The following is a 23897-nucleotide window of genomic DNA, read 5'->3' as shown; positions in this document are numbered from 1 at the left end:
ATTCTCCTGGCAAGCATACTGGAGTGGGTTGCTCCGCCCTCCTCCACGTGCTCTTCCTGACCCAGGGATCGAACCCGCGTCTCTTACGTCTCCTGCATTGGCAGGGGGGTTCTTTACCACTAGCGCCCACCTGGCAAGTCCTGGAAAGGAAGATGCGGCCCACAAACGCTGTGGCAGGGGCAAGTCTGAGGGAAGGGGCGGGGATTTGGGCGTGGCCAAGGGAGGGCGGGGCTGAGAAGAGACTCGGGAAATAGGACCCCAGAACGAGAGGGCCCGGAGGGGGCGGGGCCGAGGCGGGGGCTCCCGCGGCCATATTAAGTCCGGGCACTTCCTTTCTGGCGTAGCTGCTCTTCTGCCGCCGCCGGAGGTGAGCCTGGCTCTGGGCAGAGGCCTGGTCGTCCTCGGGCCGCCGGGGTCCTGTGTTGCACAGGTGACACTGGGGGTTCCGGTGGGGGCGGGCTCTTCTGAGTCCTTACGGCGGGTCGCGTGGGTGCGATCGCGGAGAACGCGGCCCATGGGCTCGGCCGCGGAGTGCTGGAGCTGGAGGCTGAGGGAGGGGCTCTGAGCGGAGGACTTTGTCCCGAGGCTCGGCGCCTCGTCCCAAACCCCTGTTCCCCCTGAGCCTCCAAGAAGTGTAACTCGGTCGCTCGGGCCTGCGGTCCCTTTGTTTCTCAAGTGCCCACTGCGTTTTCGTAGCTGTTTCTGCGTGAAATTGATGTGCACCCCGCTCACGGAGGAAGCAGACCCCAGACGTTCGCAGTCCCCACGGGAGGGGGAACCCGCTTCTCTGCACGCAGTTGCAAGCTCTTGGGAAGCACGATCGTGTTGTAAATGCATCTCAGCCGTGTCTTGGGGCGTGGAGGTCATCTCTGATGGGGTGGTCAGGGGGACGACATTTGCACAGACCTTGGAGGGCATTGGAGGTTGCAGAAATAATAGTGTGCGTAATCATAGCCAGCAGCGTTGTAAGTGCAAGAATTAACAACTCTATCGGATTGGTCCTATCAATATCCCCATTTTATAGGTGGGGAAATGAGGCATAGAAAGTTTGCCCCCAGTCACTACCACTACCAGAGTACTTAGCAGGAAGTAGTACCTAGTGAAGCCAGAATTTGAACCTGGAGCGTCTGGCTCCACAACCTACTCTAAAATCACTGTACCATGGCCCCCAGTAGAAACATCCAGACTGTACTAGAATGATTGAGTTTGACTAAATTAAAGAATCAAGCCCAGAAAAATAGTGTGGGACCATTGAAGACAATTTAAGTTAAGGTGTCTGGAGTTCATGAATGCTTTTTTCCCCAGGGTGGATTAAAAGTTCATCTGTGGGCAAGCCATGTGAATTTTTATGAAGGAAAAGAGATTATGATTAGTACACAGTTAATGATATGACCGAAGTAGATATGGCGTTTTATTCATCCTGATCTTTTTGTCAGTTCATAGTTTGAATTTTGTGAACTTTTAATAGAATCAAGCTTGAAAAAAATCGTGTGATTAATGCTAGTGTCTTCCTTTTCAGTGACTTACTGGTTTTCAGCTACTGGCCTGATAGTTGGTTGGGATTGACTCTCTACGCCTGTAGCAGGATCCTGGCTGTGGGCCAGCATTTGTCATCTGCTAGTTAATGTGAGCAAGCTAACCATGTTTTCAAATGGACAGACTATACTTAACACTCTACAACTTAACACTATTGAACTATGCACTTAAAAATGGTTGAACAAAAACTTTGTTTTTATCACAATTTTTAAAATAAAATTAAAAATAAATTTAAATGATCATTAGTTCCAAGTAGACCATGTTAGACCTGACTGTGACTTGTGTAGGGCTACATTGAGCAGTAAGGTAAATGGATTAAAGCCCTAGGCCTCTATGCAGCATTGGTTTTAGTGAGACATACAAGAAGAAAACAAAGTAGGAAGCTAAGTTTTAATTTCTTGTGTATAATTAGGATGGTTGTAATGGGAATTTCAAAGAGGGGATAACTTTAAGACATTACAGAGTTGGGCAAGATGGGCATAGATGAAAAGAGAGCAGAAAGAGGAATAGAAAAACGTGGTTTGAGGGTAGGAAATTGAACTTAACTTCAGATGTGTTGAGTTTTGCTAGCCAGAGGCACATTAGGTGAGAAGGATTCAACAGGAAATTTAAATTCTGGCTTAGTGTTTGAGGACAAATGAGTGGAGAGAGGCAGATTTATATTCTTTCACAAAAAAAGTAGTTGAAACTTAGGGGATGGGAGTTAAGGAAAGAGTGTAAACAAAAAAAGGAAAGGGAGATGGGAGGAGAAAGAAAGAATGGAAGAGAAGAATTCAGATCCTGTAGTTTCATTGAGGAAAGGGATTTTTACGAAGAAGTGCTGGTGAACAGTGCCGTAATTGGGTGATGTCGGGGAGACCTGTGCAGGTCATTAAGAGCCAGTGGGGCGGGGACATATTGCAGCCAGAGAAATGGATCAAAGTCCATGAGAGAATGGGAACGGAAATCCAGGTAGAGATATGTAGGAAACTTTTGATGCTCATGAGAGGAAGGAAAGAATGGGTGAAATAACAAAGAATACAGATTTCTGGAGATAGAGAACATTTAGCCTCAATGAGTAAAGGGAGCAAGAATAAGATCTGACAGTTTGGCCTTTTGGAGGAGTGGATGCTTTGTGAATAAAGACAACTTTCTCTTTAATGCTGCTGCTAAGTCGCTTTAGTCGTGTCCAACTCTGTGCGACCCCATAGACGGCAGCCCACCAGGCTCCGCCGTCCCTGGGATTCTCCAGGCAGGAACACTGGAGTGGGTTGCCATTTCCTTCTTCAGCTCATGAAACGGAAAAGTGAAAGTGAAGTCGCTCAGTCGTGTCCGACTCTTAGCGACCCCGTGGACTGTAGTCTACCAGGCTCCTCCGTCCATGGGATTTTCCTGGCAAGAGTACTGGAGTGGGGTGCCATTGCCTTCTCTTCAATAGTCTTACCTAATTGGCGTTCCATGTGTTGATACCATGCAGTGAGAGAACCTTTGTTCTCTGAAGATTATTGATGTACATTCCATTGACTTTCTGGGAAAATTGGCACTGTGGGTTTTTGGGATTTTTTTTTTTTTGGTTTTTGTTTTGGGGTTTCAGAGTTCAGTTCAGTTCAGTTGCTCAGTTGTGTCCGACTCTCTGCGACCCCATGAACTGCAGCACGCCAGGCCTCTCTATCCATCACCAACTCCCGGAGTCTACCCAAACCCATGTTCATCGAGTCGGTGATGCCATCCAACCATCTCATCCTCTGTCGTCCCCTTCTCCTCCCGCCCCCAATCCTACCCAGCATTAGGGTCTTTTCCAATGAGTCAACCCTTCGCACGAGGTGGCCAAAGTATTGGAGCTTCAGCTTCAACATCAGACCTTCCAGTGAACACCCAGGATTGATCTCTTTTAGGATGGATTGATTGGATCTCCTTGCAGTCCAAGAAACTCTCAAGAGTCTTCTCCAACACCACAGTTCAAAAGCATCAATTCTGCGGCGCTCAGCTTTCTTCACCGTCCAACTCTCACATCCATACATGACCACTGGAAAAACCATAGTCTTGACTAGACGGTGTTTTTATTATTTTGTCGCACTGTTTAATTTCATTTCTCCCCCAAGATCTTTTCCTAGAACTGAAACGAAACATCTGTCAGACAATGTCACTTAGGATGCACTGCTGCCTACATTTCTGTTTGTTCTGTGTTGCACTCACTGCACCATCATTCATCAGCCCAGTCAGTTTTCTCACCAGGTCTTGTTTTCTAGCCAGTGAGCCCAGGGTCCTCACCTCTTCCCTTCTTTGTCCTCCCTGCATGGCGTTTGACCTGCACCTCAGGTGGGTCTTATCTTCCTTTGCTTTTCTAGTCTCCACTCCTGTTTTCATCACTCTCAGCAATTGATCATATCTCACACTTCCAAATTACAATTTAAAACTTTTTTCTGTGTATTTAAAAAGAAAAAAAAGATTTCTTTGTTGGAATCTTATTCCAGGAAAAGTTTTTAACCAAACCCGAGGCCTTGTGGCAAAGTAGGTATTAAGGTTACTTAGACTATGGGCCTAGGTAAAGCGATCATGCTGTTCTGTCAGCTGGTCTTCCCATTCTGCCACACCCAGGGTGGATGGTCATCTACCTTAAAAAAGGAAGATACTTCCATTGAGAATTTGAGCCACCAGGGAAGTCCCTGAGAATGTGTAGTGGACTGTAACCTTTGTTGTAAAAAGTATGTCCCACTTATACATCATTTGGTCTATTTTTTTCAGGCTCATCTACCCTTTGGTACAGACCAAAAAGCAAGTAGTAATTTGACAGGTACATTAAACTTTTATTTTTGGTATATTACTTTGGGACTTGAATGTAAAAAATCTAGTAACTTGGCTTAAAATATGCTGTGTTTAGCATAGGAAAATTTTAGTGAAAAATGTAATCGCCTAGTATATCATATATCAAAGTATATCATATCTAGTTCTTAGCTTATGTCTTGATTTTTTATTGAGCCTTTTTTCTTAATTCGTAATTGAAGACAGTTTCTAAAATGGGTGGTTGGGGGGAAAAGAACTTTAAAAGCTTTAAAAAAAAAATTCATTCTACCAATTTAAAAAACAGTATTTTTACTTTGTCTTCTTTGCCCAAATGGAAAGTACTTGATTTTGAATTTTAATTAAAAAGAGTATTCAAAGAGTAGAAGAAATAGACCAGTGATGAGTTACTAAAATAGGTGAATAGCAAAGTTTAAAAACAATAGAGGTAAAGAGTAAGTTAATTTTAAAAACTTTCACATAATTGGTAGCTAGAAGTTTTAAAATGTATTCATTAATTCAACAAATAATTTTTAGATATCTTTCATGTAATAGATATATGCTTGGTGTACCATGTTTTGGGAAAACAGATATAGTCCCTGCTAGGTCTAAAAAAACAGGACTTCCTTGCAGAATAATTCCACCAGGTAAATTTTATTCTTTGATCTCATGTGCATATATTTTAAAGTGTACTTCTGTCTCTTTTAATTCATTATTTTAAGATAAGAGTCATGAAGAAGAATGGCTGAAGTTAATATTCAGTAACTAATAACATCATTTTTTCTAAAAATTGGCCTTTTGAAGATTAAAAGCATAAACCTTTGAATAGAAGGTAATTCCTCTGTGTGTAATTATAATACCCTAAAGCTATGAAATCAGTCAATATTTTCTGGAAAAAAAAAAGTATTTTTTAAGAGTATTTAAAAACCTTCCAGTGAGGCAGGAAAGCAGAGCAGCAGAGGGGCCCTGAGGTCAGACTCTCGGGGCCACATCCCACATTTCAAGCGTGAAGCTCAGTATTTGGATCTAGCGAGGAGATTACCTAAAGGTAAGGTGCAGGGGACCAGGGTTCGATCCCTGGGTTGGGAAGATCCCCTGGAGAAGGAAATGGCAACCCACTCCAGCATTCTTGCCTGGAAAATCCCATGGCTGGAGGAGCCTAGCAGGCTGCAGTCCATGGGGTCACAAAGAGCCGGACACGACTGAGCAACTTCACTTTCACTTTCAAGGTTGAAACTAATCTTTTGCAAAGACATTTCCAAAATAAGCTTTCCAAGATTATTTTTACGTGTCTTTTTAGAGTAACGGTAGCACCACAGCTGGACTAGTATACAGTAGAGCATTTCACCGAGCAGACCACCAGAGTGCTAATACCTGTTCCTGGGGTCCGAGGATTTTTTTATTTAGCGTGTATGATTTACCGATTAATAATAAAGAGAGAAAGGGAATCCTTCCTTGAGAAATACAAATCAGAATCAGTCTGGTTTTTCTTTGCTCAACAGATGCTTAACCATACATAAAAGATGGTGTTCCAGTTTTTTGTGGGTTTTTTTTTTTTTGGTATTATTATTAAAAATTAATAATGTATGGTGTTTTAACATTTAAGTTTTAAATTATTCTTGAAAACTTTAAGATATTTTGGAGAGAAAAGAATTAACCAAACTTCAAAATTTTTTCCTGACATACTACTTTTTTTTTTTTTTTCATTTTTCCTTTCCTTGTTGGTTTAAGGTAAACATACTTGGGGAAGCTGACATACTACTTTTAATTCACTTAGGACAGCCGTATGTTTTACTTGCTGGTTTATTTTAAAAGGAGAAATGTTGATCTGAAAGTTGTACAGCACTTTCTCTGAAATACTCCACTAGGGTGAGGAATTTGATCTGGTTTAACATATAGGAAAGTGCCTATGCTGTAAGTGTTGAATACATGTTCTTTCTTATTATCAAAACCATTACTGTTACATCATTTTCCTCCCATTTTCTTACCAGCCATAATCAGTCATACCACTGACTCTTTAGTTACAGTTCACAGGCAAACTGTTAACAATGTTTAATCTTCTAAGCTAAAGGAATCAGTTAATAAATTATTTATATTCTCTCGCTTTCTAAAAGGAATTTGGGACAGTCCACAGACATACCACCATGAAGCTTGTTAATAAATTAGTAATGACATACCAGAGTACTTAAGTTTTCTAAAGTGAATATAACAAGTATAAGTGTACATAGTTAACTTAGTCACTTTCATAATACTATTTATCAGAAAATTAGCATGTGAAGAAAATTTGAGGTGGCAGACAGTTGTATGTTTAGATACTTTATCTGAAAACAGTTCTGTTACACATTTTTTAAGAGCTAATTCCCTGGAAATTAATGAGATCCCTCTTCACTAATAGGAGAAGAATGGCATTGAAACAGGTTTCCAGCAGCAAGTGCTTTGGCGGACTGCAGAAAGTTTTTGAACATGACAGGTAACTACAAAGAGGATACAATTTTAGATCTCTCTCTGCTTCCATCTATTTGAGTCTTTAAATAATCCCATGAAAGATCATGGTTGCATGAATAACTGTTTACATGGAAAACCTGTGGTTTTTATCAAATTTATCTTACCTAGTTTTGATATTGGTGATAGTAATAAGATATTTACTTGAAAGTTACATGTATAAATTTCATATTTATATGAAAAGAGAATTAAGGATGTGGTCCATTTCAGTGTCTGTGAGCAAACATGTAGTTTAAGATCTTTAGATTTGTTATTTCATACATTTCTTTAGAAACAATTTTTCTTTTAAAAATTTTCGTGCTATATTGAGGGTATTACATTTATTCTTTTAATTCATTCTTCTCCAAATGACTGTGTACCATGCACAGTGTAAGCTCAGGTTGATTAGTATGGTAAATTGGCCCCGTTCTTTCTTTAAGGGCTAGGGGTATAGCCCTAAAATGTTGACAAGATCCCTTATTCTGGACATTAAATCACTTGTTTTATGTTTCTTTCTGACTAGTGAGGGGCAATTTTTTTTTTTTTTGATGTCTGTTAAAATTATAGTGTTGAACTGAAGTGCAAAATGAAATTTGCTGTCTATTTACCACCAAAGGCAGAAACTGGAAAATGCCCTGTGCTATATTGGCTGTCTGGTAAGTGTTATGCATTTTGTAAAGGAGTTTCTTTTTCTTTTTTTTCCTGGCTTATCTTACTCTTCCATCTTGACTTTCTGGTGTGCTTTCTTAACCATTTATAAAAGACTTTAGGAGCCTATAGTCTGCCCTTACTTTATCCTGAGAATAATTTCAAACCTACTGAATTACATTTCTTTTATTACTTCTTTTTCATGTCTGTGTTGTTATTGTGTAATTGCTAAGTCGTGTGGACTCTTTTGCGACCCCATGGACTGTAGCCTGCCAGGCTCCTCTGTCCATGGGATCTCTGGGCAAGAATTCTGGAGTGGATTGCCATTTCCTTCTCCAGAGGATCTTCTTGACCTAGGGATTGAACCTGCATCTCCTACATTGGTAGGTTGATTCTTTACCACTGAGCCAACCAGGAAAATCTACTTCTTTTTCAGTTAGACCACACAATTTAACAGAAAATATAAAGTTCTAGACTCATTGGCAAAAGCTTAGAAAAGTTATTTAGTTTGTGCCTAACCAAACATTTCTTAGAGACTTTACCACTCATATAGAACAATGTTAGGTAAATCAGGACACCTGTAATATGGTAGTTAGAAACCATAGACAAGTAACTTCTTACATTGTTCTCTAGAATGTTTTAATCGGACCGGATCTTCTCTCACAACAATCTGCAACATCACAGAAGACTTCTTCTTAATCACTGGTGAATATCAAAGATTGCCCAGTGGATTGTGAGAGCTCCTTCACAAGATCCTGGCACTTCATCTTTAGAAGCAAACATTTTAAGAGGCTCAGAAAACCAAATTATGTCATAGAGTTCTATTGTTGTTCCTTTAAAATTGCTTCCTATAAATAACTTTGATTTAATAAATCCTCCCTTATGAATGTTTTCTCAAGGATAAGTCCGAATTATCAGTCTTTAAAAATGAGAATTATATTTCATTTTAAAAGGTAAAAATTAAGTACCTACATAATTTTAACTCAGCATCTCATTTCTTTGACTGGAAAAAGCAAACCAGTTTTGCTGGAAGAGCACTGGGTAGTGCCGAAAGCAATACTAGATTCCATGTTTGTTTTAGAAACATAATATTGTATAGCTAAAGATGCTTTAGAAACCATGTAAGCATGACCAGGAAATTTTATATTACTCAAAATCACATACAAGAGTGAACACATTTTCTGATTCATGGGCCAAAGCTGTATTCATTCTGTTCTCCTGTTCTTTTGGAATTTTGTTTCTTGTGAGAGCTACTTCAGTCATATCTCTTGTTAAAAGAATAATAACCCAGGCCAGATGTACCAGGGTATTGTATAATAGGTGCTGTAATAAGGTCCTAAATTCGTAACTGTCATTGGAATCTATCAAGATGTATCATCTGAGCTTTATTAATATAGAAAATAGTACGTTTATTTGTTTACATCAAGTGACAGGACATTTTCCGTAGTGAGATGCTAAAGAAGAGATAAACCTTGGAAATTAAGGCTTGATTTTCTGAAAAAAGGGAAGATTGACCAGCGCACTTGAGAAAAAATGACAGAATAATACTGGAAGGCTTCCATCCCAGTTAATTGCAGGAAAACAGTGACAGAAAGATAGCATCAATTGTTACAAATTAACCGAAATCAAACTATCTTTATTCTGAACTGTATACTTTAAGGGAGTGAATTGTATGGCATCTGAGTTATACATCGATAAAGTTGTTACCAAAAAAAAAAACAACCCAGCTCTTCATATAAAATAAGTATAGTTAACCAAATAGCTATTATTAATAGTACCCATCTTCATATGCTTGGGCATAATTCTACTAGTAGAAGTATCTTCATTTCCCTGAGTCTACTGTTCATGCCCTACTATCTTAATCAGGAAATTTGTGTTCTAGCTAACAACGGAAAAAAATTTTTTTCTCTGATCTCTAAATACATTTCTATTTCTCAAATGCAAGACTCTGGACTGTGTCTCAGACACAGTTTAAGACCCTTTACACATTATCACATTTAATCCTCGTAGCCACCTTATGAGGTAAAAATAGGCAATATCATCCCCATTATTTTTCAAATGGAAGAACTGAGGCTCAGAATATTTGTGACTTGCATAGTTAAGTAACTAATTTAACTAACTTAGTTAAGAAGGAGCTGAATGACCTTTAGAACCAGATACTGTTTGAAATCCAAAACTCATGCAATCTGCACTATTACCCTGCCTCCTTTGAACACACTCCCATTAAGGTTACATTTAATTTGCATTTTTGTTACATTTACATTTAATTAAAATTGCTGACCTTTTATCAGTATTTGAGGCAGTTCTCCACCATGATCTGGCTCCAGTGTTTCTGGAAGGTATTCTGAGAAGAACAAATGAGGACCTTGTTCCCTTGCCATGACTAGTGAAAATATATATGTCCCAACAGTTTATTTAACCATAAACTCTAGTATTTATCCAATGACACTTGTAACTTTCTATCTTATAATTATTAATTTAACACATCTTTATTGGGCAACTGTTTCCTGACTCTCTGTGCTGGCTGTTGGGGGTTAAATAGAAGCTATAAACTATGTTGTGTAGTTAATTTATTCTGCTTCCTGCAAATCAGTAAGTTTTAGTGTTGCTAATTATCAGGCATATTGGGACATTTAGCATTGGCTACTAGAAAAGGGCTGTTGGGCTAAATGGTGTTTAACTTCAGGCTTCTGTTGCCAGTTCATTCTTGGCCATTCTCACATCATTATATCAATAGTATTAGGCTCCCGTAATAAGAATTGTCATCTCTTCTATCACATGACTAAAAAAACACAGAGCTAGGAAAAATGGCAGGAACAGTTGTAAAAACTCAAACTAAAACTCAATTAAGGAAGATACTTGGTGACCATTGTTCTCTTCCTAGTACACTGAGAAATTCAAAGATGATTAGTCCAAATTTTATTGCTGAGAACTACTTGTATATAAAAATATTCTTAGTATTATGATGACCATAATATTATCTCACTGTGAACATTTATGTTTTGATGCAGGAATAGTATTAGCATACTTGATAACACGCCATTGGGGTGGTTTTAACATTTGGTTTATGTACCATATTGCCATTCTACAGCTGGAAAAATTCTGAATTCCCAAACACATCTAGTCCAAAGGATTTCTGTAATTGAAATTTTAGTGGGTGACTTTGAAAAGACAGCTAGGGGATCATTTAACCCAAGACAATTCTTAGATTGATACTGTTACAAATTTTATAAAAAGAGAAACTTTAGTATCTTTTTCAGCATGATTTATTTTAAAAAAAAAACAAGCCTTTTTAATAGTAAGTGAGCTTATTTTCTTGTGTTTTAAAAAATTAAAGCTTTAAGCCATTCACAGTATAGCATGAGATAACAATATTTTTGATCTTTAGGTTTAACTTGCACAGAACAAAATTTTATATCAAAATCTGGTTATCAGCAAGCTGCTTCAGAACATGGCCTTGTCGTGATCGCTCCAGATACCAGCCCTCGTAAGTGTTCTTATTCTAGAGGTCCTTTGTGAAAGTATAAATCTTTAAGACTGAATTATAAGCAGAGTAACATATACACAATTTATTTTGTATTTTTGCTATTTACTAATCTTTCAAGCAACATCATGACTGTAAAATACCATACTATATATTTTCCTCACTGAATTTTACTAACAGCTTTGCTATTCCCATTTTATAAATTGACATTTTAAAACAGAGACTGAGCAACTCAATTAGTCTTTATCATATTGGCACTAGTACCAAAATAACTTACAATGCATAGGAAATAATTTTTTTGTTCCTTGGGTAGCCTGTCTTGTCACGTAGTAATTATCTTTTCTCATTTCTGTTAGTTGTCAAACAGTCATGCAGCTAAAGAAATATTAGTTTTAATACAAGTGATTATAATGTATACATTAGAGAAATGAGAATGTCAGGTATTTGAGAATTCAGTCCATCAGATAGTTGAAAGTTGTTTTGTGACCCTGGAAGGGTCAGGAAATGGAATTTAAATGGAAGCTAAAACTATCTGGAAGTTGAATGACCTGCCTTGGGAAGCAGTGCATTTCCTTTCACAGTCCGTATGATACAAAAAGTAAGACATGTCTCACAGGAAACGTAATAAAATGTTTTAATTCAAAAGAACATCAAAAATATAAGATGCCTCCACAATAAACTTCTAAAATAAGATTTATCTTTAAGTAAAAAACATAAAAAATTCTTAATGATCTTAAGTGGAAAAGTGCCATGTTCCTGGATGAGCAGACCGACTTTTACAAAGAGGTCATTTCCATCCAATTACATATCACTGTGATTTTATTCATAATCGCAGTGGTTGACTTTAAACTGCATGCAAGTATATAAAATAAAACCTAATTAATTAAAAAAGAGTGTAAGAAAATTCCACTGGGGGGATGGATAAATAGGAGAAACAGGATGGAATGATTCCAGAGTGTATAAGACATTTTCCCTGTCAGTTCAAGATAGCGAATTGAGTACAAGCGTTTGTCTCTATTCCCTTCTGAGATCACAGTGGTACAGAGAAGCGAAGAAGTGTTGGTAGTGAGGAGAGTCATCAGAGAAGAAATCTCAACACATTTACAAAAGATAAAAAGGTCGAAACCCTTTGACAGGTAAAACAGTGAGGATATGTTCAGAAAACTTAAGGAGGGAGCTTCTAACATCAACCGAGAAATCCAGTGAATACCGCGGCCTGCAGGACCATGTCCTCCCTTTCTACCTCTCTGGCAGAACTAGTCACAGGACCGCAATCGAGAGCAAGGAGCCATGTGCCCCAAAAGGCCAGAGAGCTCACAGTGTCCAGTGAACAGCTCTGATGCAAATGCACATTCAGGTTCATTTTAAAGTGTAATATTAAACGAGGGCATTACTAACAGAGTAGATGAAACCACGAGACTTTTCTTTCATTAGGTGGCTGCAATATTAAAGGAGAAGAGGACAGCTGGGACTTTGGCACTGGTGCTGGGTTTTATGTCGACGCTACTGAAGATCTTTGGAAAACTAACTATAGAATGTACTCTTACGTGACGAAGGAGGTAATTTAATTTACATTGTAATTATTAATCGATGACTGTGAAAGTTTGATTTTGGACACAAGGTCCTTCTAGTCTTTTAAACCAAGGTATGGTGTTGTTGAATCTGTTTGGTATATGTGATGTGATGTGGTCAGTCGCTCAGTCATGTCCGACTGTCTGCGGCCCGAGGACTGTGGCCCACCAGGCTTCTTAGTCCATGGAATTTTCCAGGCAAGAATAGGGGAGTAGGTTGCCATTTCCTACTTTAGGGGATCTTCCCAACCCAGGGATCGAATCCACATCTCTTGCATATCCTGCATTGGCCACTGGTGCCACCTGGGAAGCCTATTCAGTATATATTTACTAATTACCTTTGTAAAGATTCCAAAGTTTACTGGTACTATACTCCTGTTTTCTACAATTTAAATTCACTAAGTACAACTTTAAAGAATTTAATAATTATGTTGATACCTGTTTACACTGACCAGGTTATACAAAGCAAATAGTATATGAAAACACTTTGCATTTCTCTGGCAGTTGGTTCATTCAGACATATTTCACAGGGATTAACCATAATCAGAAAGGATAAATGGTAAAGTATTGCTTCTGTTAATAATATTTGTGTACAGTTTATGCATTTTTCTAAATTTTATATGCTTTTAAATGTTAATGTCCACATCATAAAAATTCAGAAATAGTAGTGTAAAATTTTAATCATGCATAATTCTGTCACCCCAGACAACTGTATTTTGGTATAGTCCAGACTTTGTTTTATGACTAGTTTTCATATAATTGTGAAACATTTTTTATCTTTTTCTTTTTTAGTTACATAAAACAAGTATTTTAGAATATTCTGATCTATTTGTAACATAATTTTGACAATGGGATAGTATTTCATTATATGCAATGATTTACTTTTTTCTAATGGAGCTATTTATATGTTTACATATATTTTTTATCATGTATTATTGCATTGATTATCTTTATATATAATTTTTTTACCCATAAGAACTTTTCACTTAAAATATGTTCCAGGAAGTGAAATTATTGGATCAAAGTTTAGAACATTTTGAAGTTTCTTCTGCATTATCTTCTTAAATTTGCTTTCTAAGGGTGATGTATCATATATTCTCCAGTGATATATTGATAATCATTGTCTGTCCTGCATTTTTAGAAAATCTTTACAGTGTAAACCATTGTAAGACTGTGATTTGGAAGTAATGATTTTTTTTATACAACTTTGAAAGAGTCTTGACTTACTTCTCTCATATCTTCTGTCGCACTATTAAATTCTCTCTAGCTTCCCCAACTTGTAAATGACAATTTCCCAGTGGACCCCCAAAGGATATCTGTTTTTGGCCACTCTATGGGAGGCCATGGAGCTCTGATTTGTGCTTTGAAGAATCCTGGAAAATACAAAGTAAGATTACCTAAGCTTCTAGTGACAGATATTTGTCTTGAATAATATTAGGAACTTAGAGAGATTGAAATTAGATACTGTTGTTTTAATATTGGGACTAAACTTTTCTGGTGTTGGGAATTTCAAGAGATTGTGGGGGAAGACTATTAAATTGACCATACAATACATGCTACGTACTCAAAAGAATAGGCCTTATATCCCAGTGTTTTCTCATTGGTCTGCTAGAGGTATTATCAAGAAATTTTCATTGCTTCTATTCAAACTATAGTTTTCTAGGCTCTTTTTTTCCTAAAAGTTAGTCTTGACTAATGTTATTGTGGCAGTATGTTATCATTTACTTATATTTTTACCAAGAATATTCTCACATAAAGTTTACTTTGATTTTCCATTGTTTTAACTGGAAAAACTGAGTAGAAATTCATCATGAGCTTTCAGATGTGCCTTATTTAGTGAAAATGAAATGTACTGCTTTGTTTTTTTAGCAATTATATTTTATTAGCTCTTTGAGTAGAACACACAAAGGATGATGGATCTTGGAGAGGCATATAATCTAAGCCCGTAATATAGCAGAAGGAAAATCGTTCACAGGGATTTTCATGGCGAGTCAGTTTTTAAGCAAGTTGCAAATATCTGTACATATTCAACTTACAAAACTATGACTTGTTTGTACATTTTATTTTATTTTTGTTCCTTAAGTCTGTGTCAGCATTTGCTCCACTTTGCAACCCAGTGCTCTGTCGTTGGGGCAAAAAAGCCTTTACCGGATATTTGGGAACAGATCAAAGTAAATGGGAGGTAGGTACTGGATGGCTTTCTTAATACTCATTCATAAGTTTTCAAATTTGTTGAAAAGCTACACTACAGACATTATATTCCTAACTTAATTCAAGTAAGGATCCGGGGTCCCCTGCACTGTGATTCTTTACCATCTGAGCCACCAGGGAAGCCCAAACATCCAGAGCTAAAAATAATTAACAAAAGTGAATATATATAACAATAACAATAACACCCATGAAGGATTTTTTTTAATTATATTGAATTATGGCAGATATTCTGAGGCTACATCTTTTTTCTGCCAATGATTAATTTATATGTTTATTTTTTAAATTAACATTATGAAAAATACCCCCATTACTAAATTTAGACTTATCTCTTATTAATTATGTGCTTAATTGTATGGTAAGAACCAGGAGGCCTGGGTTTTTATTTTGTGTATCTGTTTCAAAATCTAGTGTCTCTCAGGTTTAGATTTTTAATTCTAGGCTTAACGGCCTTTAAACATAGATACTGTGTATGTAATGTACATTTATGAGTCTATTTCCAACAGCGAGATTGCTTTTTCAAGCATAGGAGCAGATGCTTCTAGATGAAAATAAAACAGTTTTTTCCAAGACTGTGCAGAAATGGGCTATTTGAAAACTCCTACCAGGAATTTGAATATTTTGCAAATGAGCTCATCATCATGTGCTTGTTAGCAAGTAGCAGATACTTGAGTGGGGGAGAAAAAAAAATTTTTTTGTCTCATTGCTGTTTATTCAAAATCATTTACACATGGACCCCTATTTTACTTAAGTTTGGTCATTGAAATTCTAACAGAATTGGAAAGTTAATCTCTTAGTCACTAGATTAAAGTTTTGTTTTGCTTAGGCCTAGGTTTTCATTATATTGGAAGAATGCCAAAAATTGTTACTATTAGTTACTTGGAGAACAATGCACTGACAATGCTTGTGCATCAGTGTTTTGAGTTTTCACCATATGCAGAGTTTGTGTGGAGTTTTGAAATCTTCTGTCAAGAGGTGATGCTCCCTTCCTGTCCACAGGGGCCTTTGGTCTAATAGAAGATTTGAGTGCAAGACCACCTGATTGAGAGAAGTAGGGGAGAGGTAGCCTATAAAGGAACGTGTATCCTTTTTTTCCAAGTGGCAGTAGATTTTACTGTCTTAATTATGCTGTGTTTAGGCCAGCGTTTAATTTACTCTTGGAATAAGGAGACTGTGCAGAATTATGAAATCATAGAACTTTAAACTAGTTGGACTTTATATGTCTCCTTTCACTCTCCTTTTAAGACTAAAGAAAGCAAGTCTGAAAGGGAAAATCGTTTGTTTGTCTTGATCAATGCATTAAAGTTGTGGTTAGTGAATATACGTGAGTGATCAACATTTAAAGATGGATGGTAAAATAGAAAATTGTACTAGTGGCAGCTCCTCAGATACTAAATTTGAGTTGTTAACATGATTCAGATTATTCAAGTCTTCCTGAAAGTTCCTGGAGATAGTAGATATTTGGTGGTTTTCAGCAGATTGCAAAAGAGAGATTTATGTCTGGAATTAGTCAAAAAGCAGAAACAAAAATAGACTGCTTATTTGAAATAGTTAGAAGAAATAGTCAATTTGTGAAAGGATTTACAAAGAAAAAAGATCAGGGTTTTTGGAGTTGAGAGGTGATTAATAACCTTGATGATTTAGAAGAAAAAAGGTTACACAATGAAGAATACTTGAGATGTAAAATCCTTGCTATTGGTCTGGGACTGCTTGACAGTAAGGAAGAGGCTGTAATGAGAATAGAATTCTGAAGACCTTATAAATAAAAATCAGACAAGCCAACTTAATCAGCCTTAGAGCTTGAATGACTTTAAATTTCTTTTCAGTTCTAGTATAGGATATTCTGAAGAATATCTTTCTGGCACTTGTGAATTTATTTTTCGTTATTTCTCCTCTTTTTATAGGCTTATGATGCTACCTGTCTTGTGAAGTCCTATCCAGGTCCTCAGCTGGATATATTAATTGATCAAGGGAAAGATGACGAGTTCCTTTCAGATGGACAGTTACTTCCTGATAATTTCATAGCTGCCTGTACAGAAAAGAAAATCCCTGTTGTTTTCAGATTACAAGAGGCAAGTACCAGGAAACCTTACCTTGTTCTAAATTCACTCTTAAAAAAACAAGATTCCATAGTACTTTCTTAATTTTATTTTAGAATTTGAAAAGGTACCTCTAGTAAGATATTTTCTAATTATAATAAGACACTTAAAGTGAAAACCTCCCTATTAAGTTAATGATATCTAAGACCAGATTACAAAGAATTAAGAAAGCTTTTGGCAGTGAAAAGTATTTACAATTTTCTGTCCTACTGTAAAATGTGTAAATAGCTCAAAGTTTGATGCTTGGATGGTACTTAATCATCAGCATTATCGGGTATCTTTCTTTACACATGCAGCGATTGTTGCAGTCAAATAAAAAGACAAGGTTGCACCTTAACTACTCTTCAGTTTAGGTACACATCTTAGCCTCGGAAGCTGTGTATTATTCGTCTGACATGCACATATGCACTGTATATTGAGTTAGATACTAACCTTTCTGTTGTGCTGCTTGCTCCTTGTTGAAGAACGATTACTGAATTTCAGTTGGTTTGCAGATTTTCCTTTTGCCTTGGCTAAAATACTTTTGACTATTCACTACTCACCTAACTCTATGCTAATATAGTTATAATTAAAGAAATTCTGCCTTTATTTGTTAAAAGTGATATAATCTGACACTTTGTAACATAATATAAGCAAAATTTTTCTTTCAGGGTGAAAAATGAACCCTGAAAATTATACATGGCCAGTCTTTTTAAAAACATTTTTATTAATGTTTATGGGTAATATGCCATATGGGTAATACAGGTAATATGTTTATGGGTAATATTCCGGCACATTCATCTAAAACTTATGATGATAAGTGTTATCTAGATCAGTGTGTAAGCTTACAAAACGGTTTTCGCAGCATTAACTCATTTTATCCTTATATGACCAGATGAGAGACCATTCCTATCCTGTCCACCTGTTTGAGCTTTTTTTTTTCAGCTTTTTTTTTTATTGTGGTGAAATACCACAATACCACATAAAATTTACTACCTTAACTATTTTTAAGTGTACATTCATAATGCTGTGCAACTTTTACCATCATTCCTCTCCACAATTCTTTTCATCTTATAAAACTGAAACTCTGTACCCATTAAACACTAACTCCCCATTTCTCCCTGCCCCCAACGCTTAGCAACCACCATTTTACTTCCTGTCTCTGTGACTACTCTGAGGATTTCCCATAAGTGGGCTCATACAGTATTTGTCGTTTTGTGACTAGCTGATTTAACTTAGCATAGTCCTCTTAAGGTTCATCCATGTTGTATCATGTGCCAGAATTTTCTTCCTTTTTAAGGCTAAATAATATTTCATCCTACGCATATACCAGATTTGGTTTATTTGGTCCTCTGCCAATGAACCACGTGGAGAAGGAAATGGCAACCCACTCCAGTGTTCTTGCCTGGAGAATCCCAGGGACGGCGGAGCCTGGTGGGCTGCCGTCTATGGGGTCACACAGAGTCGGACACAACTGAAGTGACTTAGCAGCAGCAGCAGCAATGAACCACGTAGGTTGCTTCCAAGTCTTAGCTATTGTGAATAATGTTGCTATAAACACGGATGGGTAAATGTTTCCTGAAGATTCTGCTTTTAGTTATTTTGGTTATTATACCCAGAAGTGGAATTGTTGGATCATGTGGTAATTCTGTTTTTAATTTTTTGAGGAAACTTCATACTATATTCCATAGCAGCTGTACTACTTTACATTCCCATCAGCAGTGCCCAAGGGTTCTAATTTCTCCACATCCTCCCCAACATTCCTTTTTTCTTTCTTGTGACTATCTATCATTTAAAAATAGAATTTTTTATTAATAGATTAATTTGAATATCTATGATCAGAATTACATGTTTTAGATCAATGATAAACCTTGAGAAATTTGATTATAAGGAAGTGTTTAATTTTATTAACTCTAGCTATAAGTGATATAACAAAGCGTGTTTTTTCCCAAATGACTTTTTTTTTTTTTATAAATTTATTTATTTTAGTTGGGGGCTAATTACTTTACAATATTGTAATAGTTTTTGCCATACATTGACATGAATGACTTTAACTTCTTGGCAATAGTGGTGTTGGTTGCCTCTTCTGTATCCCTTGAGTTTATGCCAGGAAATTTTGTTGTTACCACTAACAGCAAAGTTTCAGCCTTCCTACAAAGACTGAAAAATTTCTAGAGTTTGTTATAAAAGCGGCAGGGTTAGAACACTGATGAAATCCTTGAGGGGAAAAAATAAGTCAATTTATTTATTTCTAAAATGCCTATATCCCAAGCAACTGAAAAACATAGTTGTCTATGCTTAATGAAGAGTCAAGACAAAGCATTCCTTTTCCTTCTTTTATTTAAAGATGAGAAAGTATTGAAATCATCAGTCGCAGTTTTTAGCTCAGGCCCAGTTTTCTGTTCCCTTTCCTTCCAGCATGGGCAGTTTGAGTGAACTGCATAGTCTGGAGCAGATTAGGTTTAGGTTTGTTTTAGTTGAATGAGCAGCACGATGGACGTACCTCGGCAGTGGCTCCAGAGAGGCCACTTTCCAGATTTTCAAGCCAACTTCGGTTGATTTCAGACTACCTCAGGCCTGAGGGACTTACTGTCTGCTTTATTGTTAGGGTTTCCCAGGTGGCTCAGTGGTAAAGAACCCACCTGCCAATGCAAGTAGACGCAAAAGACGCTGGTTCGATCCCTGGGTCGGGAAGATCCCCTGGAGTAGGAAATGGCAACCCGCTCCAGTGTTCTTGCCTGGAGAGCCTCATTGACAGAGGAGCTTGGTGGGCTGAGTCTGTGGGGTCGCAAAGAGTTGGACACGAATGAGCATACACGCATGCCTATTTTCAGTCAGGTCCATTTTTTTAATCTGAAAACTGGCAGGTTCTGCTTGGTACTATGCTTCACAGGTTTTGTGGCCTAAAAATCATGGGCATATTTGACCTCTTAACAAGTGAAGAATTACATGGGCGCCAAATGCTTGTCTCCTACTTTCTTTATATAAGAAAACTGTCCTCCCCTTCCTCGTCTTTGCCCCTCAGGAGAAGTCGGGAAGGCAGCGGCGGCGGTTGTCCCACGACCCTCGGGCCGGTTCGCGTGGCCCGTCAGCCCGCGCTCCGCAGCGTGTCCGCCTGGCGTTCAGCCGGGTCGAGTCGAGCCGCAGCGGCCTGGGTCCGGCGCGGGCGGCGCGCGCTGACGGAGGGCGGCGGCCGCGGCCAGGGCGGCCAGTGGGACCGCGGGGTCCCCGGCGCAGCGCCGCCCGGCTCCCGGCCCTGCTGGCCTCCTTGCTCGGCGCCGCGGCCATGGCGGCCAGCGCGAAGCGGAAGCAGGAGGAGAAGCACCTGAAGATGCTGCGGGACATGACCGGCCTCCCGCACAACCGGAAGTGCTTCGACTGCGACCAGCGCGGCCCCACCTACGTGAACATGACGGTCGGCTCCTTCGTCTGTACCTCCTGCTCCGGCAGCCTGAGAGGGTTAAATCCACCACACAGGGTGAAATCCATCTCCGTGACAACATTCACACAACAGGAAATTGAATTCCTTCAAAAACATGGAAATGAAGTCTGTAAACAGATTTGGCTAGGATTATTTGATGATAGATCTTCAGCAATTCCAGACTTAAGGGATCCACAAAAAGTGAACGAGTTCCTACAAGAAAAATATGAAAAGAAAAGATGGTATGTCCCACCAGAACAAGCCAAAGTGGTGGCGTCAGTCCATGCATCTATTTCAGGGTCCTCTGCCAGCCGCAGGAGCAGCACACCTGAGGTCAAACCACTGAAGTCTCTTTTAGGAGATTCAGCACTGCACTTAAATAAGGGCACACCTAGTCAATCCCCTGTTGGAGGTCGCTCCCAAGGGCAGCAGCAGGAAAAGAAGCAGTTTGACCTTTTAAGTGATCTTGGCTCAGACATCTTTGCTGCTCCAGCACCTCAGTCAACAGCTACAGCCAATTTTGCTAACTTTGCACATTTCAACAGTCATGCAGCTCAGAATTCTGCAAATGCAGATTTTGCAAACTTTGATGCATTTGGACAGTCTAGTGGTTCAAGTAATTTTGGAGGTTTCCCCACAGCAAGTCACTCTTCTTTTCAGCCCCAAACTACAAGTGGATGTGTTGGATCAGTAAATGCTAATTCTGCTCATTTTGATAACGTCCCCAAATCCTCCAGTGCTGATTTTGGAACCTTCAATACTTCCCAGAGTCATCAAACAGCATCAGCTGTTAGTAAAGTTTCAGCGAACAAAGCTGGTCTACAGACTACAGACAAATATGCGGCACTTGCTAATTTAGACAATATCTTCAGTGCTGGGCAAGGTGGTGATCAGGGTAGTGGGTTTGGGACCACAGGTAAAGCTCCTGTTGGTTCTGTGGTTTCAGTTCCCAGTCAGTCAAGTGCATCTTCAGACAAGTATGCAGCCCTGGCAGAACTGGACAGTGTTTCCAGCTCTGCTGCCACCTCCAGTAACGCATATACTTCCACAAGTAATGCTAGCAGTAGTGTTTTTGGAACAGTGCCAGTGGGTGCTTCTGCACAGACACAGTCTGCGTCTTCAAGTGTGCCTGCTCCATTTGGAGCTACACCTTCCACAAATCCATTTGTTGCTGCTGCTGGTCCTTCTGTGGCATCTTCTACAAATCCATTTGAGACCAATGCCAGAGGAGCGACAGCAGCAACCTTGGGCACTGCATCCATGAGCATGCCTGCAGGCTTCGGGACTCCCGCTCCCTATAGTCTTCCGACCAGCTTTAGCGGCAGCTTCCAGCAGCCAGCCTTCCCAGCCCAAGCAAGTCTTCCTCAACAGACAGCTTTTTCTCCACAGCCCAATGGTGCAAGTTTTGCAGCATTTGGACAAACAAAAGCCAGTGGTAACCCCTTTTGGTCAAGTTGCAGCTGCTGGAGTGTCTAGTAATCCTTTTATGACTGGTGCACCAACAGGACAGTTTCCAACAGGAAGCTCGTCAACCAGTCCTTTCTTACAGCCTTATATAGACACTTTACTGGAACAGACTTTTACATAGTCACATTACATCTCTCCGCCTCTTGCACTGTTGTCTTGTTTCATTGATCTTAGCTTTAAACACAAGAGAAGTCTTTAAAAAGCCTGCATTGTGTATTAAACACCAGGTAATATGTACAAAACAGAGGGCTCCAGTAACAACTTTTGACCTGTGAATTGGCAAAAAAAAAAAGCGGTATCATGTATATTAAAAATTGGCTAATATTAAGTTATTGCAGATACCACATTCATTATGCTGCAGTACTGTACACATTTTTCATAGATATTAGCTATTTGTGCATATCAGTATTTGTAACTTTAACACATTGTTATGTGAGAAATGTTACTGGGGAAATAGATCAGCCACTTTTAAGGTGCTGTCTTATATCTGGTTATGAATGACCTAAAATCACTTTAACCATTGCTACTTTAAAGTTACAAAGTCAAAATTGGAAGGTTTTATTCATTCTTGAGTTTTTCCTTTCTGAAGAGCTCTTCTGTTTATACATGGCTAAATTCTTTAAAAATGTAGAGGGATACCTGTCTGCATAATAAAGCTGATCATGTTTTGCAACAGTTTGCAGGTGAAAAAAAATAAATACTAGAAAAAAAAAAAAGAAACTGTCCTTCAGCTTTAAATTTAACTAATTAACTGGGACTGGTCTAATCATTGAGTGATGTGAAACCAAATAATTCCAAGGCTCAGCCTTAATTTTGACAGCATTCCTGTCAGATTCACTTCTATAGTTTGGCCACTGAAAATAGAAAACAGATTGCTTTTAAGTTTCTTTGATGATTTTAAAGTAGAACTCTTTATTAACTGGTGTACCCAAGATACACTTTGCACACTGCTGGAGGTTAGAGATTGAGAACGTTTACTGATCCATCAAAACCTCGGGGATTTTGCACTGTTCCCTGAAATGCAGGTGATATTTTTTATTAGGTCCAGTTTTGTTTATTCAGTGCTTAGAAAAATTCCTTTTTCTTCCAGTCAGACTATTCGCTTGATCAGGTTAAACTTCCTTAGACTGTTATCTTTCCTGGTTTATTCTATTTTGTATTTTAATTGCCTCTGGCAGGGTAAGGGCTGTCCTAAAAATTACCTGGTTTTTAACATCCTTAAGTTCTTCCCATCCTATTTTTAATTTCTTTTTCCCTTGAAAGGTACTTACTTTGTACTCAGAGGACACCTTCAGGAAGGGTTGCTTCTCCATTTGCCACTGATCACCTGTCACTGATTTTATTTGACCAGATAGAAATCTGTTTCAACTCAATTACATTTTCTCTCTGCTGCATGGTAGTTTTTAAAAGTTTACTGACTCTTTACCCAATTTGGTTTATTGCTGAGAGATGTCAGGGTTTAATTAATTATTCCTTTTTCCTCAGCTATAGTATGCTTTTACTGCACAGGAGGTCAGATTCTTAATGTGATTTATGATGGCCCTGTTTAACTTCCCAGGATAGGGCATTTGGCTCTTCACAGTTCTTTCTCTGTATTGTTTATGCGTGCTTATTTTGTATCTCAGCATTTTCTTATCGGTGGTAGTGTGTTTCCTTTGGGATTTGAAACTTCTTGCCTGTGTTCCTAAGCTCTCTAAATTCTGAGTCTTTTATGTCCTTGTTGATATGACCACATGTTTACTCTGTGCATTTAATTAATGTGTTATTTTTCTTTGCATATATTAATGGCTAGGCTATGCAGAATGTTTTTTTTCTTTTTACATTTTTGCTATTTTTTCGGTGAAAATATTGAAGTACAAGTGTAATAAGCTTTACTCTGATTAGAAACCGTTCACATATGGTGATAGTTTAATTACTTACAAGCAAATTAAGTGACATGCAAGATATATTTAATGTCCCTTTATTGACTTTTCTGAATGGTAGATAAACATCATCTCTATTTTGTCTTCTAGGGTTATGATCATAGCTACTACTTTATTGCAACCTTTATTGCTGATCACATCAGACATCATGCAAAATACCTGAATGCATGAAAAACTTCAGATAAGAGAATCTCTTCAGGATTATAAAATTGTAATAAACAGAATTGCAAGGAAATAAGATTTTAAAACTTTGGATTTCATAATGCTAAAAATGCTTCATTCTGTAGTTGAATCACCCACTGAATAAATATATCAAACCTG

The 23897-nt window shown here is 38.2% G+C and overlaps 2 protein-coding genes across 24 annotated transcripts; both read left to right on the top strand.

Annotated features, from left to right (window-relative positions):
• The first annotated feature begins 311 nt into the window (after window positions 1-311).
• On the top strand, window positions 312-23897 carry ESD (esterase D). 23 transcript variants are annotated; one of them, XM_081547422.1, is made up of 12 exons: window positions 312-367; window positions 1520-1626; window positions 4261-4309; window positions 6692-6766; window positions 7345-7433; window positions 8059-8130; window positions 10814-10912; window positions 12344-12468; window positions 13748-13867; window positions 14564-14662; window positions 16593-16760; window positions 23667-23897. In XM_081547422.1, the coding sequence occupies exons 4-12, from the start codon at window positions 6699-6701 to the stop codon at window positions 23745-23747; spliced, it is 921 nt and encodes a 306-aa protein (XP_081403548.1). In that variant the 5' UTR covers window positions 312-367; window positions 1520-1626; window positions 4261-4309; window positions 6692-6698; the 3' UTR covers window positions 23748-23897. The 23 variants fall into 23 exon arrangements, with proteins under 23 accessions (XP_081403548.1, XP_081403547.1, XP_081403545.1 ...); XM_081547421.1 differs by having other exon boundaries at window positions 312-430; XM_081547419.1 differs by lacking the exon at window positions 1520-1626.
• Window positions 19945-23897, top strand: LOC145528692 (arf-GAP domain and FG repeat-containing protein 1-like). Its single transcript, XM_081547414.1, has 2 exons — window positions 19945-21881; window positions 23667-23897. The coding sequence occupies exon 1, from the start codon at window positions 20053-20055 to the stop codon at window positions 21661-21663; it is 1611 nt and encodes a 536-aa protein (XP_081403540.1). The 5' UTR covers window positions 19945-20052; the 3' UTR covers window positions 21664-21881; window positions 23667-23897.

Source organism: Giraffa tippelskirchi, chromosome 12 (genome assembly GCF_054371585.1).
Source record: "Giraffa tippelskirchi isolate mGirTip1 chromosome 12, T2T-mGirTip1v1.2.pri, whole genome shotgun sequence".
Classification (NCBI taxonomy): domain Eukaryota; kingdom Metazoa; phylum Chordata; class Mammalia; order Artiodactyla; family Giraffidae; genus Giraffa; species Giraffa tippelskirchi.
Note: the sequence above shows the minus strand (reverse complement) of the source record. Positions and strands in the feature narration are given on the sequence as shown.

Bases quoted from the DNA above. Each gene is read 5' to 3' on its own strand.
- ESD (XM_081547418.1), top strand. The intron at 8,131-10,813 runs GTGAATATCAAA...TTTGATCTTTAG, and splicing joins AGACTTCTTCTTAATCACTG to GTTTAACTTGCACAGAACAA. The intron at 13,868-14,563 runs GTAAGATTACCT...TTGTTCCTTAAG, and splicing joins AGAATCCTGGAAAATACAAA to TCTGTGTCAGCATTTGCTCC.
- LOC145528692 (XM_081547414.1), top strand. From the start codon at position 20,053: ATGGCGGCCAGCGCGAAGCGGAAGCAGGAGGAGAAGCACCTGAAGATG.